The sequence below is a fragment of the Exophiala xenobiotica genome (genome assembly GCF_000835505.1).
Source record: "Exophiala xenobiotica strain CBS 118157 unplaced genomic scaffold supercont1.4, whole genome shotgun sequence".
In the NCBI taxonomy this organism is placed as follows: domain Eukaryota; kingdom Fungi; phylum Ascomycota; class Eurotiomycetes; order Chaetothyriales; family Herpotrichiellaceae; genus Exophiala; species Exophiala xenobiotica.
Window position 1 is genome coordinate 3,289,818 of NW_013562491.1, and position 16,729 is coordinate 3,306,546.

General features: G+C 52.2%; 8 protein-coding genes across 8 annotated transcripts; 3 read left to right on the top strand and 5 right to left on the bottom strand.

Annotated features, from left to right (window-relative positions):
- The first annotated feature begins 65 nt into the window (after positions 1 to 65).
- Positions 66 to 1,918, top strand: PV05_07401 (uncharacterized protein). Its single transcript, XM_013460223.1, has 3 exons — positions 66 to 865; positions 923 to 1,128; positions 1,279 to 1,918. Exons 1-3 carry the CDS (start codon positions 262 to 264, stop codon positions 1,729 to 1,731), a joined length of 1,263 nt encoding a protein of 420 aa, XP_013315677.1. The 5' UTR covers positions 66 to 261; the 3' UTR covers positions 1,732 to 1,918.
- A 1,249-nt stretch (positions 1,919 to 3,167) lies between these two features.
- Positions 3,168 to 5,503, bottom strand: PV05_07402 (uncharacterized protein). Its single transcript, XM_013460224.1, has 2 exons — positions 4,079 to 5,503; positions 3,168 to 4,025 (listed from the first exon to the last, which is right to left on the bottom strand). The coding sequence occupies exons 1-2, from the start codon at positions 4,453 to 4,455 to the stop codon at positions 3,842 to 3,844; spliced, it is 561 nt and encodes a 186-aa protein (XP_013315678.1). The 5' UTR covers positions 4,456 to 5,503; the 3' UTR covers positions 3,168 to 3,841.
- A 950-nt stretch (positions 5,504 to 6,453) lies between these two features.
- Positions 6,454 to 9,055, bottom strand: PV05_07403 (uncharacterized protein). Its single transcript, XM_013460225.1, has 2 exons — positions 7,693 to 9,055; positions 6,454 to 7,635 (listed from the first exon to the last, which is right to left on the bottom strand). The coding sequence occupies exons 1-2, from the start codon at positions 8,721 to 8,723 to the stop codon at positions 6,954 to 6,956; spliced, it is 1,713 nt and encodes a 570-aa protein (XP_013315679.1). The 5' UTR covers positions 8,724 to 9,055; the 3' UTR covers positions 6,454 to 6,953.
- A 117-nt stretch (positions 9,056 to 9,172) lies between these two features.
- Positions 9,173 to 10,405, top strand: PV05_07404 (uncharacterized protein). The gene is made up of 2 exons (XM_013460226.1): positions 9,173 to 9,688; positions 9,889 to 10,405. Exons 1-2 carry the CDS (start codon positions 9,346 to 9,348, stop codon positions 9,963 to 9,965), a joined length of 420 nt encoding a protein of 139 aa, XP_013315680.1. The 5' UTR covers positions 9,173 to 9,345; the 3' UTR covers positions 9,966 to 10,405.
- Positions 10,406 to 10,437: 32 nt separating this feature from the next.
- Positions 10,438 to 11,540, bottom strand: PV05_07405 (uncharacterized protein). The gene is made up of 3 exons (XM_013460227.1): positions 11,265 to 11,540; positions 10,970 to 11,185; positions 10,438 to 10,888 (listed from the first exon to the last, which is right to left on the bottom strand). The coding sequence occupies exons 1-3, from the start codon at positions 11,515 to 11,517 to the stop codon at positions 10,608 to 10,610; spliced, it is 750 nt and encodes a 249-aa protein (XP_013315681.1). The 5' UTR covers positions 11,518 to 11,540; the 3' UTR covers positions 10,438 to 10,607.
- Positions 11,541 to 12,075: 535 nt separating this feature from the next.
- PV05_07406 (uncharacterized protein) lies at positions 12,076 to 13,284 on the bottom strand (the record flags this gene model as incomplete). Its single annotated transcript, XM_013460228.1, has 4 exons — positions 12,076 to 12,386; positions 12,437 to 12,725; positions 12,769 to 13,185; positions 13,234 to 13,284. 4 exons carry the CDS (start codon positions 13,282 to 13,284, stop codon positions 12,076 to 12,078), a joined length of 1,068 nt encoding a protein of 355 aa, XP_013315682.1.
- A 618-nt stretch (positions 13,285 to 13,902) lies between these two features.
- On the top strand, positions 13,903 to 15,309 carry PV05_07407 (uncharacterized protein). Its single transcript, XM_013460229.1, has 2 exons — positions 13,903 to 14,201; positions 14,255 to 15,309. Exons 1-2 carry the CDS (start codon positions 14,083 to 14,085, stop codon positions 14,985 to 14,987), a joined length of 852 nt encoding a protein of 283 aa, XP_013315683.1. The 5' UTR covers positions 13,903 to 14,082; the 3' UTR covers positions 14,988 to 15,309.
- Positions 15,170 to 16,559, bottom strand: PV05_07408 (uncharacterized protein). The gene has a single exon (XM_013460230.1). The coding sequence runs from the start codon at positions 16,521 to 16,523 to the stop codon at positions 15,384 to 15,386; it is 1,140 nt and encodes a 379-aa protein (XP_013315684.1). The 5' UTR covers positions 16,524 to 16,559; the 3' UTR covers positions 15,170 to 15,383.
- Positions 16,560 to 16,729: the final 170 nt, after the last annotated feature.

Sequence of the window (16,729 nt, forward strand, 5' to 3'; positions counted from 1 at the left end):
ATCTTCTCATCTGCCCCTTTGTGCACTAACCTCTTCCACCACTATAGTACTCTCTACCCTTCCCTCCTTGCTGATATCCGACCAGGTCAAATGTCCAGCTCGGGCCGCGGCTTGCCAGACTCCAGACAGTGGCTGTGAAATATGCAGCTCCATGACCGCTCATCAATCGTCGCCTCAAGAAAAAACGCGCGTATTGGAGACGCCGTCATCAAACGTACCTATGCTCACATGTGAATTGAGAAGACCTCAGCCTTCAACGACATGAAACATCTCTTCTGGACTAGTACTATCCACCTCCTCACCGCGCTCACATGTCGTGTCTATGCCTCTATTCTCCCATCAAGCAGCCTGCCATTTCCGATCAACAGATCTACTCCGGACGGCGATGCGAACTACCTGGCACCAATCTTTCCTATACTCCCTTTCCAAAAATACTCACGCAACCCAATATTAACACCCAATCCTGACAATGATTGGGAATCGGTCTATGTGTACAATCCGACCGCCATTGTCCTGAATGAGACCATCTTCTTGCTTTACCGGGCTCAGAACGCCAGCAAAACCTCTTCCATAGGTCTAGCCTGGTCAACCGACGGTTACAGCTTCACTCGTCTAGACCGGCCTATACTCTACGCCACGCAACCTTGGGAAGCCGGTGGTGGTACCGAGGATCCCAGAATTGTTCGCGTCAATGCCACGTTCTACCTGACATACACGGCTTATGACCTGAACACGCCTCGGCTTTGCATTGCGACAAGTGAGGATCTGTTGACTTGGACAAAGTCTCCGCCTCTCTTTTCCGGGTCTGAAGATGTCACAATCTCTGGCGACGCAGCCCGGAGATCGCTCATCAGTGACTCCAAAAGTAAGTCCCCCCTAAAAGCCGGTAGTGTCAGCTGAACAGTTTCCTTCCGAACGCCAGGTGGTGCCCTCGTTACCGACCCAACATCGGATGGCCTGTACCATATGTACTTTGGCGACAGTGTCTTCTATCATGCGACGTCCACCGACCTCCTGAACTGGACAACATCTGACGAACCCTTTGCAAAGCCCATATATCCATGGGAGAACGCGCTGATCGAGCCTGGCCCAGCTCCGATCAAAACCCGGGACGGGCGATGGCTGTTGGTATGTGCTGCCTCTCGTATCAGGATTTTCCTTCTCTTTCAAGCCCTCGACCCGAAGATTTGTCCTGAGGGTCCAATATGACGCGATGGAGAAGACTAGCGCAGTATTGCAGCGTGACTTGACTGTCGACTTACCTTTCTCTTGTTGTAGATATACAACGCCATGACCGCAGGCGAAGGGAGCTACCGACGAGGACAATACTCCGTCGGCCAGATGCTGTTGGATCCATCAAGCCTAACCCCACGGTCCTCACCCCACGGCGTCGAAGAGATCGATCCTCCAACCTACCCAAGCAAGGCTCAAGTCAAATATGAAGCCCCTGGGATTCGACGACGCCATCACGACGATGCACAATTGACTTTTCTGCCCAGCGACAACAAGGCCGAACCAGTTCATCGAGTGTCGCCGTCGTCATCACAAGACGGTCTCCTTGCCCGGCTCGAAACCCCCTTCCTCGTTCCCAGCACTCCCGAGGAAGAGAAGGGCCAAGTCGACCTCGTCGTCTTCGCCGAAGGACTCGTGCAATTCAAAGGGAGATGGTTCTTGTACTACGGCCAGGCAGACCAGACGGTCGGCGTTGCCGTTGCGGATGTTCAACCGTGATTAGTACCAGGTAGGCAAGAAGCAAGGCGAAGGAGGTTAGCAAAGGGGAAACTTTCCGGAGCAAAAAGAATCAGAATGCACCGTCCGCCATCTTTGCTCTGGTACGAACCTACCTAGGTAATTAGTACAGAACTCTACCAGTCTTAAGTCTACTCTTAGCAGGCCTGCTCTTGCCTATCAACGGTCCTATCGCAGCCAGGTTAGAATCGATCCAATGCGGACACCACTCTCTTCCTAGCTGGAACTTCGCATCAAGGAAGGAATAAGGTACAAGAAACTCAGCACGAACCTCATGGAAACCACCGACGCATTACCGAAGATCAAATCTCAAATCATGTCCTGCCCTGCCCTGCCCTGCCACGGTCTTCCTTAGCCACTGGTATGATGAATCATCACCTCGTCTACATCTGGAATTCTGGAATACTACTACTCCGTGGTAAAGTCTGGAAATCTTTTCATGCCATGTGCCTTGCCTTGCCTTACCATGTAGTGCGTGTGACTGTGTCCATGCTCGTCTTCCTGCCAGCCACGAGATCAGACGGGTCCCACGTCTGTGCGCCGTGTGCGGTAAGTCATCGAGTGAACACGCTGCCACGACGCTCTCAACAGCTCCACACTTGGGGGGCAGAACGTGCTGTGTGTTATTAACTAATAAACTATTAGTATTTTAGATCCACGCCTATCCATAGCCGTGGCTAGTTACTCCGTACGTGTCCATAAAGCTCACCCGACTCGTTCTCGTCGCACGGTCGCAGTGCTTCAGTGAGCTCCCACCGCAGGCGGTGTCGGATATGGCGGAAGCGAAAGCCAAGTGCAGTGCCTTCAGGAGTCATCTACTACTGTACCACCAGTCTGGAGAATCCCATTCTCATCTCCCGTACACGCAGTGGCGCACCCATGAAGATACGTACACTCAGTAGTAGGACATAACGGACGTAACAGGATCACCGCATCAAGCATACTGTGTCCAACTTCATAACACCTTCATAACGTAAACAAACAGCTTGAGACATACACAGTAGGTTGTGATGGAGTAACCGACTACCTACGAGGATACCTAAGGTACCTACCTAACCTACCTTGAGGTACGCATAGGCAAGCATGGCCTGTCCAAGGGGCTCTAACCTAGGCGCTCGGCTGACGAGAATTGGCGCCTGAATCACCACTTCCAGGCTGTGGCTAGTGAGGCTGACACCCCCGTCGTCCCTAAAGCACGGTTAACAAATCAGGCACCATGACAAATGTTGTGCCCGCGAACAAGGAAAATCAACCATTGTCATCCCGCCCGAATGGTACTATTGACAGAACTCAATAACGTAGCTCGCGCGTGCTCTTCGTACCCGACCACCCCATCATGACCATCTGGTACTCGGGGAGGCCGATGTCAAACGGAGCTCTGGCATCACACAAACAATTGAAACAAGGTGGCATGCTGAGAACTTGGAAACTGCACCTCTCATTGCAAACACAGGCGCACTGCGGTGCATGTCGGTCACTGGCACTGGAGCCGACCATGACAACACAACAATGTGTCTCTCACGCTTTCTATCTTCTGTATAGCTGACTAGCTCTTGCTTTAGCTAGATGCCGTGGTAGGCGTAGCTGAACCAGCCAGCCACTTTCCCGCCATTACTGAGAGTGCCCCCAAAGACACACGAGTAATCGGTAGTCTTGCTCCAACCAACGCCCATGAACTCCGTTAAGCCGGCCCTATAATTGTACAAGAATGCATCATCAACGATCATTCTGCAAGATAGACGGACTCCGGCCATGCCAGTAAGCCTGATGAGAGCAAACATGTACAATGAATAGTCGGAAAGACCAACCGATGCTTGATGATGCGTCGATAAAGTCGATGATGGCGATGATGCTAAGGCATAGTGTCTAGTAAAGATGCTTTCTGTGCATAGCCAGTGTCCAAGGCGTGGGTATCATAAAAAGTAGTCGAGCGAATGACATAAAACTCCCTATCCTAAGGTCCCTCGAGCGTGTGTGTGAGGTTAAAACCATAGGCGTATTATTTCTTGATCCAGTCCGCAATGCTGTAACATAGTGCCGACACATGGTGTGCAGGTCACGAAAGTAAGATAATGCGGGAGTCGTAAGTCGTTCATCGTTTGCCTTTCCTGGTACTGGCACTTCTGCCTAAGTTATCTTTCGACATGGTTCTGGTGAGCCCGCCGATATAATCCTGCAGGAAGCGATTCTCATTTTCGAGTTTGTCATGATCGTTCTTGACCTCGTCAATTTTTTCGGCCAGAGCAGCAAGTGAAGACTGGAGATTTCGAGCTTGCCTAGAATCACCAGTCAGTTACTCGGGATTGTACACGGCGAGAATGAAGCATACTCCTTTAAGCTTTGACGAACATCACGCTCCAGTCTCTCAATGTCGTGACTGTTCCTCCGGGGACTCATTGCTCGAGCGTCCGTTGGAGGATATTGTGGCTTTTCTCTCTGGACAACGTCTCGGCCTTTGGGGACAATAATCGTGTTCGACCGTTGCCTATCACCCAGGCGCGGCCTTTCCATTCGTGTGCGTCTCGAACCAGAACGTGGCGAAGTTGGATGATCAGCTGAATCTGAGTCGGAAGCGGAAGATGAGCCGCTTGATATTGATGGGGATATAGAGAGCCGAACTGGTACGCTTGCAAATTCCGACGCATTCATAGAGGTAGGCCGTGGGTAGGGAGCCGTAGCCGTGGACGATGATGAAGAGCTGTGCATTTGGTGTCGGCAATAGTGATGATCTCTTTAGTCGTCCTGCTTGTGTTCAAAACTCTGGTCGACCGATGTTCTGGAGTTGCCGAACAACGCATTGGCCTGCTCTTACGCAAAGGCTGGCTGAAGCGCACTGGCCTAAGCCGTTAAGGGAGCTGTCCAGACATTCAACGAGGCAGACCCCGTCGAACTGGTATGGGCCAGGCAGGCGGTAAGTGTATGGCTGAGGAGTGAGGGAGGAGTGTAGGGTGCGTGAGAAGAAGTATCCGAGTCCAAGGTAGCCGCTTGGCGGAGGAGTATGAGTAGGGAGTCCCAGTGAGCAGGCTCAGAGTATCAAGCTTCGCACGGCTTTGAAGGGTCGGGAGAAAGTGGGTGGACTGATTTCTCTTGGGTTATGATGATCTGCCCGAAGCAAGTAGGATTAGCAGTGCGCAGGTTTGAGTTTGCTTGAGGCGACTCCCAAGAATGGTAACCAAGCGGCGGTGGCAGGGTCAGCGTTCCTCTTCGGCCAGCAGTTGGCGCAGGCACTGAGAGGGTGGAAAACGGTGGGTACTTCTGCTCTCGCCTGTGCGACAGACAGGTTACGTCGTTCACTGGAAACCCCGGGGAGGGGTGTGATCGGCATTAACGGAGGTCTTGACTTGTCGGATTGTTCAGGATTGGTTGTGGGTAGGATTGGACGAGGTTGTCGGTCTGTGTGGGTTTCTAACGAGATGGAGTCGGAGGGAAGGGAATTGTTTCACTCTCGCTTTGGATTCCTGCGCTCTTTTGAGGTGTCCATACGTTTCGCCCGTCTCTTGTCAGCGCTTCACTACTTGGACGAGTCTGCCCCCAAGTGATGACACCAGACCGTTGGTGGCGTAAGGCTGTTTGGTAGGCGTGAGAGGATGACGGTGTTTGGAACGTGGTTGTTGGTTCTGGAGGCGGGAGGCAAGGCACGGGATCAGGGAGAGGCGAATGATATTGACGATGAGGATCCTGTAGAGATTGACGAACGGAAACTCGGAACAAAGGCTGCGTGTGTATGGTCCGTGAGTGAGTGCTGCCGCCAGCCGGTAGGGGTCACTGGGAGAGAAGGAAGATGGTGGAGGAAGCGAGAGTGGGAGAATAACTGGCTTGGCGCAGTTTGGTAAAGCCCCGATTGGGCACAAGGGACCAGGAATCACAACACTTTGTATGCAGGTTGACGTCGTCGATGACACGGAACCACAATAACCATAGAAGAGATCTACACCACCATCCCACTCATTCATCACAATAATGAGAATATCTTTCGGTCCAAGACTACTCCGACGCCAGGAATACTCCAGCAACGCCTTTTGATCCCCAACCAGAGCCACCCAGGCACGAGAAATATACACAATACAGTCTACCAGGCGCCTACCATCTATCGAGAGACGCTCTATTCATGCTTCCTATAGCCTTTGATGTTCGTACGAGTACAGTATTCATTCACTTATCCGCTAATCTTCGTCCATTACCGCATGTTTGAGTCAAACGCATGGGTACCGCCAACTCACCGAGTGGAGGTGATTTTGCAAAGATCATCGCTTTTAGCTGCTAGACAGTGGAGGACTGCTTTCTTCTCCTGATGGGCGCCTGACTCGCGAGAAAGGCTGACACAGGCAACATGACACGTTAGCAGGTCGTAACAGCGGTTACACAGGATGCGACTTTTACAATCGCTATTCCAATCCTCCAGGTTTCGGGCTACTCTTCCGCCACCACAGTGACGCTATAAGATCGAACAAGTACGAAGGGAGGCGACAAGACTGACCTTCAGGCTATACGGTTACCCAGCAACTCTGTCGGAGGTTTTCTCGTTCAAATCAACAAGGGTATTTGAGAGCCCCTGTCAAACATGCTATACGACTGGCCAAGGCTTGCAGGGACCAAGGGGGCTTCTTCGGTCGGCTACACGCGCGGACCCTGCGTCAACACATTCTCGGAAAGACCCTGATCTTTCACCATATCTACATGCTTTATCTGAAGGTTTATCAGATAGCATCTACACACAAAAGACCGCCACAACACCAAGTGATCAAGTTGTGATATACAGTAAACACAGGAAAGCTCACGCTATGGCCCCAGCAACCCTTGCGATGGCCTTGACATCTTTGGGGCACAATGACGCCATCAGCGATTGGCAGGCCTTCTTTTTCGGTCGGATGATCGTCCCTCAGGAGATTCCTCCCTGTTTCACCACTCACTTAGATGACTGGCAACCACTCTATCAGTAGAAGATCAACCGTCAAAAATAGTCCGCTTGCAACCATCCCAGCCACCGATCTTCAATTCTTCTTGATGAGGCTGTTCCCGCGCAGCAGTATCCTGTCACAGCCGTTGCAACGAGCGTTCGAGAATACCTGGTAGAAAGAAGGTATCCTGGTCGTCGAGCCAGTCCTCCAGGGTTGACAAACGCCGGACAGAACAATGCTGCGCTGCATGACGGTCTCTGAATTGGTTTGGAATCTCCAAACCCTTCTGGCGGTGAGCAATGAAGATCACCCTCTTCTAATTCGCACGCGGATGTCTCCATCCATGGCCAACGTGCCATTGCCGGCATACTGCTGCTTCACTTTGGGAAAAGCAGACGCTTCCGAGCCCAAGCCCATTACGTTTCCCTTTTTGTCTGTACCCAGGAATTCCACAAATTCCACATCAAACCGTAGCAAGAACGCCGCTACTGCTCCCAGGATTTTCTGCTTAGCAAACACTCGGCCAGGACAGGCATGACTTCCTCCCCCAAAAGGAAAGAACTTTCCCACGCACCAGGAAGTGCTAAGGCCCTGCTTGCCCGTGGTTTCATCGTGCCTGATGAACCTCTCTGCGTACCATGTGTCAGCGGAAGGTTCGAAGTCCTGTTCCCAAAACACCGTGTCATGCTGGCTCAGGGAACTGGGCGCCATGACGAGATCGCCCTTCCGCAAAAGGTAGCCATCAACGACCAGGTCCGTCTCCAACTGACGAGTCACAAGGGAATCGACGTAATGTCTCATGGTCTCATTGAAGACCGAGTTCATTAGAGGCTGCACCATCAGCACTGCCATGTCCACGACGTCGTTTCCTGGTCGCCTTGCGTGTTCAACCTCTGTTTTGACTCGTCGCAGTACGTCATCAGGCGTCGAGGGCGAAAGCAGGTGCGCTAACAGCCAATTCGTGGATGGTACGACGTTTGCTGCCAGGCTGGACAGTTCCGCCGTCAGTTCAACAATACACCCGAACAGACGTCGACTCACTCACCCAAACAGAAAGCCGAGGTCAAACGCCGCTCTCCCTCTCGTACTCAACCCTTCCCGCGCGTAAAAGCGATGTCTCGCCCTTACCACCTTTGACCCTAGTAGTGGCTCCCACTCTGGCTCGTCCGGAGGGCTTCCATTGTGCTCAGCAAGCACATAGTCTACCCAGATTTCTGTCCTATCCAGCAACTTGTCCATACAAGCGTATGCACTCGGCTTGACGAACCGGGGCACACCGTAAAATCGTGGCAAGAATCCGGATTCGTATTCCCAGAATTGCTCAGCAAGGTCAGGATTCATCTCCAGGATCATCGTACCGAACACAGCCACTACCGAGGCGTTGAACATAATCTTCTTCATCCAGGCAAGTAAGTCGACCGTCTTCCACTCCTGGGCGAGATCCGCTTCATCAAGCGCCTTGCAAAAGTATTCTATGAATTTCCCAGTAAGAGCATTCACAGCACTCTGATTCAGGAGGAACTCATGGTTCACCGCGTCCATACTGTCCTTCTTGTCTTGCTGACGACGCTCCCGTTCCTGCTCGGAAGAAGAAGGCGGGAACATGATCTCTGCGTCCCTTTTCGACGTGCCCAGCGCTTGCGTTGCCAGCTGGTGATTGAACAGATCTCGCGATACATGGCGACTTTTGAACAGCGCTTGCACGGCGGCCGCCGAGTTGACGACGTGTGCACGCTTACCACCCAGCAAGATCGTGCAGATCTGTACGTTGGTCCCTGTGTGGGCGAGCTTGGCTCGGAGCATGCGCCAGAATGAGCCTGGATTTTCGTTGAGAAAGGTCAAGGCGCTGCCCAGCCAGGGGACCGTATAAGGTAAGACAGGCGGCGGGACGGGGTCGGATTGTGTTGAAGGCCGGTTGGTTTTTTCGCGCGATTTGAACTCTGCAATGCTCCGGGAGAAATTGATTGTGGTGATGAGCCAGGTGATCAGGCATGTTGTGGCTAAAACGAGTGGTATCGCCAGGAGAGCGTGGAAGAAGGACACCGGAAGACTGGAGAATATCATCGGCTCTGTCATCCTCGCAATGAGCAGAACAACAACGGCGCCAATGCTATTCAGCTGACGCAAAAGGGTCAAGGCATTCAGGTCTCGACGGATGCCGGGCCTGGACGATGGTGCCGTACCTTGCCCAAGACTGATATTCTTGGGAAGCTGCTGATGGGTGGCGGATAGGATATGGCGGTGTGGTTTTTGGTTGATCTTAAGGTAGTTAGGTAGTTAAATGCATGAGATGCACCTTTTGGTCAAGAAGTACTCCGTATTCACTCGTATTACTCATGCTTCCGTTGTCCGATCCCTCTCATGCGCATTCATGTCTCAATACCAACTCAGGGAGCTTCGAGCTCATGTGTGTGCACCTTGGTACAGGTTGGTAAGCCATTTCGGACCGTGAGGTACGGAGAACAATCTTCGGCTATTACCCATCGTTGGACCCCTCGTCAATAGCCGTCCTCGCTATCTGCCGCTTATTACACCTCTCACAACCCTTAAAAGGTATTTACTGACTTACTCCCATTGCTCATTCTGCACCCTTGTATCCGGTGGCGCTGCCAATAATTTCGAAAAGACAAGACAACAGAAGACAAGACAAGAACAAGGTCAAAGGGCAAAAAGCGCAAAAGCCGAAAAAACAACAAAAATGATATCCGGCATCGCCCACATCAACGTCACCGTCCCGCGCGACACCCTCCACCTAGCGACCGACTTCTACTCCGGCACGCTGGGCCTCACGCCGCGCGCAGTGCCGCACCTACAAAAGGACACGCTGGCGTGGTTCGACATCGGCACGTCCGGCCAGCAGGTGCACGTCGCCATTGGCGCGGACTCGGATTTTTCGCGCCCCTTGTCGTCGCGGCATCCGTGCTTCAAGCTGGCCAGTTCCGAGGCCTTGCTGGAACTGCGACGGCGTATCTGGGAGCACCACGAGCGCGGCGGGGAGAGTGCGCCCCAGCAAGCTGACCAGCCCGGTCAGGAGGATAGTGGTACGTTTTAGTGTTAAGTGTTCTGCTTTGAGGGCCCTTCATTCCTGCACTTTATGCGTGGTTCTGGTTGTTTTACTCGGAGGCGAGCAACTAAGCAGGGAAAGCCCGAAAACTCGCGGTGCGAGCCTCCTTTGTCGTCGTCGTCGTCGTCGTGCTGAGCTAAAAGCCCGGAACTGACACTGAAGCAACTGCATCTATAGGAGCGAAAGGCGTCGAGTATCCGCAGCGATTCTTCGCGAGAGATTTCGCGGGAAACAGATTGGAATTTAGTCTTTGATCTGGCCTTTTGTGTTGGGTCCTGTGGGCGACGAGGGCAAGAGCGACAAGTAACACGGCTACCTTTGCAATTATATGCTTGAAGCGACAAGAGGTCTTTGGGTTGCGAGGTTATCGGAGGCAGTGAGCGTCGCCATGATGATGGAGAAGAGCATGGATCCGGGACGACGTCCGCCATCCCTCCAGGATTGCGAATTGGGCATTGGCATATTCCTGACGGGCTTCAGCACGCCGAGTTGGGACCTCCACTTGGCTGCCTATGTAATGGTAAGGTAAGTACGGGACATGGATCTTTGGTGGCGCTCAGTGAAATGCCACTTTAAAAATCATCGGAGCTGTGGTCGTCTCTAGCAGGGAAGCTTCGGAGAATCCAACTGATGTATCGGCGCAATTTCAAAACTACCTACCTGAAGTGTGCTGCCCCAAGGCTCTCAGCTTGCTACTAAGGCTAATGCCTGTTCGACCAATTTTCCCTTTAATCAGCCAAGCCCCAACTCCCTGGATGTGTTGCATGTCCTTGCCATTGTAGCAAAAGCTCAGGACTGGACGCAGATGACCCTCCCAGCACCGTCCAGCCCAACGTCTAGGTCTGAAGGCCTAAGACCTGTCGCCAAATCATCAAAATCAAGAGAATGGTCGGAGATCATGACACCGCATTCGTAGGCAGTGTAGTGACCTCGTTTATCGCCGTCACGTTCGAGGTCGACGTTGCATTTGAAGGCTGACACGGACTTTTGCAGTGCCAACAAACAGCGGGATCAAGTGCCTCCTCCAGAGTGATCCCAATGTCTGGGTGCAACTCGTGCCACCGGCAACAATCCGGATCGGCCCAATTACTGGTGCAATTCCTGACCCCGATCCAGTACATTCCACACTCTGTAAACCAGGTGTTTGTGCCGCCGTAGTAGTGCGAATTCAGCTGGCCTGTAAACAAGACGTACGGTCGTCAGAATCAGTATGGCGACAGGCTGGGTAGACGAAAATGAAAAGCAAGAGAATACGTACATGCATCAACATCCCTGGCCACGATGTCTGTACAATTGTCTCTTGCACACTGCTCGTCGGTGCCGTAGAAATGGATCGTGCCGTTAGTGACAATCGGGGTGTCCCGATTGAAGGAGATGTCGAGAATCAGACCGGATAGTTCCATGGCTGTGTAGTTGGGAGATCCAGGTATTTCGGTGAGCTCGGTTGGGTAATGGTATTGGCTAAGATTCCCCCCTGGTGGTGTCAAGAGTGTTAGCTTGAGACAGCCGAAGGTAATTGGGATTTCATCGTAGATGAGAAGGCTAAGTACTACCTTGAGGAGGGTAGTTCTCTGGCTTGGACAGTGCTTCGCAGAAGAGGTCACCCAGACGGACTGCAGTTGGAGGGTCCATGAGCCAGTCGCCGCCACCAGTGGCACAGACTGCAAAATCCGTATATGTACCCGTCCAGGTTGCCGTGATGGTAGGCGAAGCAGATACAGTGGTGATTTGCGCGTGGCACGTATGGAACCTGAGAAGCAGTACCACGAAGACCAGCTTGAAGACGCAGACAGAGAGACAACGCATGCTGAAATGAAGAGACAACTGAGAGGTGTAGACGGCAAGGCTAGTTTTCCAGTCCAAAGTAAAAGTGATATTGCAGCAACCGATGATGGGATGCTGGCGAGGAGAAGACAATATCTTTGCCTGTGAGTCAAAGAGCAAGTGATTCGAAATGAGGCTTGGGCGGACTGACTGAAGAAGCGAAGTATATGACTATCATGTCGCGGTTGAGCGGCGGTCGCATCAATATCGCCCGCCCTCATGTAGTTGCCCAGGTCAGGCAATTTTGACGTTTTGTCTTTGTTACACCAAGAGTCCATCAAGATGCGGGTATGTGTATTCGACTGCGCCCAACCCAGGAGTAGCTGAAAAGATGGTCGAATACTTCGTAGGACGACACCGGGTACATGAGTCTATATCCCATGAATCTAACTCATTATATGCCTGCAGGTTGGCGGGCAGCGTACTTCAATCCGATCGACGCTTTTGTGTTTGAGACTTTCCGAGCGAGGCTGGGATAGTCGCCGTGGAAAATCGAACACATAGCTTCTTCGTGCTGTGCGACACACAGAACATGATTCCTCATAGCCGCGGGGTAACCTGTGACTCTGGCTTTTGATTGAGGAGCCATCCGACGCCAGTGACCAGATCTCTAGACCATTTCTTGTTGATAGAAAGTTCGGGGTACATGGAATACCACACGTGCGGGACACCAGGGTAAAGATCGATCTTGACAGAGCCACCGGCCTCCTTAACCTTGTCACAGTAGAAAAGTGCACTGTCTTTCCACATATCCATTCCGGCAACTTGATAGTAAATTGGTCCCAGCCTTGAGAAGTCTGTCAAGTTCAAGGGGGTGAAAAGCGGATCGTTGGCATTGCACTTTGCCATATCTGGGCGCCACACTTAGTCCTGGTCTCCCGGCCACGGGTTTTATTCATACCAGCGTAGACATCGCACATTGCACGGTTGGCCACTGGACCATTCTTGTACGTCTCCCAACTTCCAGATGCTAACTGCTCCGGAAACATATTGCATTTTCCCCCTTGTTGGTCCTTGTAGTCATGCGGCATGCCTGTGCAGATGAAAAGATGGCCCGTGAGCTTAGGTCGTAGTTCGTCTTCTCTCGCCAGGATTGTGGCTGCCACGGTCAAGTTTCCTCCACCCGATACGCCGCCGCTGAGGAAGCCCTTAGATAGATCACCACCAAAGGTGTGTGCGTTGACCGAGACCTGTATGTGTCAGCCAATGGGACAGGTAGGTGTAGAGACCTACCCATTTCATGGCATCGTAGACGTCGTAACATATGGTGGGATATGAGACCTCTGGAGCTAGACGATAAGCGACACTGACGACGATGATTTTGAGTCTGATGCACAATAGTTGACAGATGAACTCTTCGGTCTCGAGTCCTCCCATGCACCAACCTCCGCTGTGTGCAAAGACCATGACCGGACAGCTATCGGACGACAACCTGGGCCGGTATATTCGAATCGTGATGGCTGCACCGTCATGAACAACGATAGATCGGTCTTCCTCCGTCCATGGCCGTCGCGAAGTGGTGCCTAGAGTCTCCTTGACAAATTTGCTCTTCATGAAACGCACATTACCCTTTACGTGCAATTGTCGTGATCCCGTAATCTTGTCCGCTCTCGGAAAGAAGAATTTTGGTCTGCCGGTTTTCCTCCATATCTAGAACGCGTATCAGAGAGAATCCCATCAACGTTGGCCAACTCATACCGCATCGAGCTCGTAGTCTATCTCGAAATCGTCTTTCTGTCCATCGGCCATGGTAAAGAATGCTCCAATGTCCGGGTAGGAAGTCGTAAGCAGCAATGCACACTTATGGGGTTTGCTGCAATCAATGTACCAAATCAATCGCGGTCAATAAGCTGACCAGGCGTGCCATGGTGGTGTCCAGTAGTGCCAGTGCCCCAGACAGTTGATCCCCCGGTCAAGACCCACATGTGTAAAAAGACAAGCTCGCTGAAAGTAACCTATTGAATTCAAACAAGAAGTAATCGAGAGTATAGCCGCTATTTTCTGAAAAGGAATAGATGGAATGATGACAGCGAAGACGAGGACTTACGCTTGGTCAAGCGTTCATGGAAGAAACGATCAACCCCTGACACAGCAGTTGATTGGCGGTGTATCAGGTATCATTACCTGCAGCCAGGAGAGCCTTAGCATCAAGCAGCTGAGTAAGGTATTGCGCCCTTCGAGACCGTAGTAGCAGAGATGAATAGGAGCCACTTCGACATTCAGAAGAGTTTGTCGGCAATCACGGTTACGTAACAGTCACGTGCACAGTGTCTGCTTCCGTTCAAATGACACTATTCCTGATTTGGTCAACTACCGAGGTATCTTTGACTGACTGCGTCTTTCGTCTTTCAACCGTCTCGCCGTCTCGGTGGATTTGACCGTCTCATCAATAACCGAAGATGATGATGTTTGTATGATACGAGATTCTCGGCTGCCAGACTCTTTGACTCTTTTCATGCTCTCTATAACTCACCTTGTAACACAGACAGCGTTTTAATTTCATCCTCTACTAACACTCTTTAACATCTCCTGGAAGACCCCACCAAAATGGGCAGTGTTAAGCAGGAAGTCGAGCTGCACGATTTCGGCAACATCTTCAGCCTTGAAGGCAAGGTCGCAGTCGTCACCGGCGGCAGTCGTGGGCTCGGGCTCAATGTTGCATCAGGGTATGTCCATGGAAGTCCTTTGGTCAAGTTCATGTGTTGATCACTTCACCCAGGTTCATGCAAGCCGGATGCTCCAAAGTCTACATCACCTCGAGAAAGGCAAAAGCGTGCGAGGAAGCCGTTGCTGCCCTCAATGCCCTCCCGAACAAGAGACCTGGCGCCGTTGCCATTTCCGTACCCGCCGACTCCTCCAAGGTATCCGAGATTGAGCGACTGGCGGCTGAAGTAGCCAAGACGACCGACCACGTTGACATACTGTTTGCCAACGCCGGAGCGACATGGGGTGCTCCTTTCGAAACACATCCCGAAAGTGCTTTCAGCAAGGTCATGGACCTGAATGTCAAGAGCGTATTCTACACCGTCCAGAAGTTCGAACCACTGTTGAGGAAAAGAGCAAGCACAAACAGCCCTAGCAGGATCATTGTGACCGCAAGTGTGGCCGGTCTGGGCGTGGGAACATTGGGTGAGAATGCCACTTATGCTTATAGTGCCAGCAAGGCCGCGGTTATCCATCTGGCAAAGAACCTTGCAGTTGAGCTGGGTCCCAGAGGCATTGTCACGAACGCCGTCGCGCCTGGATTTTACCCTACCAAGATGGCTTCTGGTTTGATGGAATTGCAAGGAGGACAAGCAGCTCTAGCGGCCGAAGTTCCAAACAAGAGACTAGGCCAGCCCGAGGATATTGCTGGCCTCGTCGTCTTCTTGGCCAGCAGAGCGGCTTCTCATATCAACGGTGCAGTCATTACGACTGATGGCGGGTCGTTGCTGTCTAGAGGAAAGCTGTAAATATACGATGCAAGTGTGAATCAGAGTGTCGAGCTGTTGAACAGAAAGACTGGCCCGGTCTGGCCTAGGCGGACAGCTTCTCCAAAACTTGCATATACATGGTTGGTTGCAGAGATGTGAACCCAGAATAAGCATTTCTTCCTAATCAACACTCGAGTGTACGTCTATATACTATACGACAACCGCAAATCATGATCCAGGAAGACTCCGTCTCGAAGGTCGGAGATTCCTTGATAAGACAGGAGTGCTTCTGATCAGACAACATCATATTTTGTGTCCATAGGCTCGGTGTCCGACATCGAGCTCAAGACCAAAGTGCCACACCAACCTCCAGCCTTTGCTTGTCCTCTCATCAGGCCTCTATTGACAGACTTGAACCACCAGATGCTGTTTACATTAGATATACACTCGCAGAAACTCCACCAAGGCCATGATGGCCATCGCTTGACCGTACGGCATGCTCGTGCGCTCGATATCGACGTAATGCTTCAAATCCTTTCCCATGCCTGTACCGAAGCTGACATCTAGCAGCTCCCCATCCTGATTGATGCGCTGGAGAACAGCTTTCACGGCCTTGATGGCGACGTCTAAATACTCCTTGGAGATGTACCTTTTCCGTATCGACTTGAGCAGCCCGTACGCAAACCCAGCGGTCGCTGAAGCTTCCTGATAGCTTCCTTCCTCCTCTGACATATCGAGGAGCGTTCTCCATGTGCCGTCGGACGTTTGCAGCCTGCGTAGAGCTCGGCATTGCGCTTCCAGTACGTTGACAAGGTACATTCTCAACCCGTCGTCGGGGGGCAAGTCTAGCAGCTCAAGGAAATCCGGAATCGCGATCGTCAGCCAACTATTCCCTCGCGCCCACCGTGCCCGTGCAAAATTGTGACCGATGCCACCGCGAGGATCCTTGTCGTCAAACTGCCAGCCGTGGAAGAACAGACCCGTCCGGGGGTCGTACAGGTACTGAATGTGCAGAAGGAACTGCCGCTTGGCTTCTTCGACGTAGTGCGGCCGATGCAGCAATGTCCCTATCTTTGCCAACGGCAGGACCGTCATCATGAGCGTGTCGTCCCATAGCTGGTTGCGGTTCTCCTCGAGGTAGGTGATATGCTGCATGCCTCCGAACGTGGTCCGGGGTAATTCGTACATGGCCCATTCGCACCAGGAGTCCAGCCAGGGAAGGTAACTCTTGTCGCCGGTCTGCTCGTATAGGTAGGCCAGCGTGAGGAGCGCGGCCATGGTGTTGATGTTCTTGGTCGTGCCTTCGGCCAGCCGTGCGGAAAACCAGTCCTGCACGACTTTCAACGCGAACGGGGAGGACGTCAGCTCGTGGTACCGGTACACTCCGTACAGGCCGATGCCGTGCGTCCATTCCCAGTCATTCCAGCCCTTCGTGTCGATGATACGGCCATCGGGCAGTTTCAACAGGAAGTGGCCTGTCTCGTCTTTGATATTGATCAGGTTGCTGATCAGTCGGTCGATTTTTGTGTGGATGTCGGTGGCCTTGAGGCTTTCGACAGTCAATGGTGACGGCATCTTGCTTACGGTGAACTACTGTCCTCGACTTTTCTCGGCCTCATCCTGTGCTCTTCATTATATTATTCGATGCTTTCGACAAAGTTCTCAGAGTTCGATTCAATGCGCGCTGTCAAATGCACCGAGATGCACCGAAGACATGGCTGCTCCCTGGTCAGAATCCTGCAGCCAAGGAGCCGTTTGCACATGGCGCCGTATGGAATGCT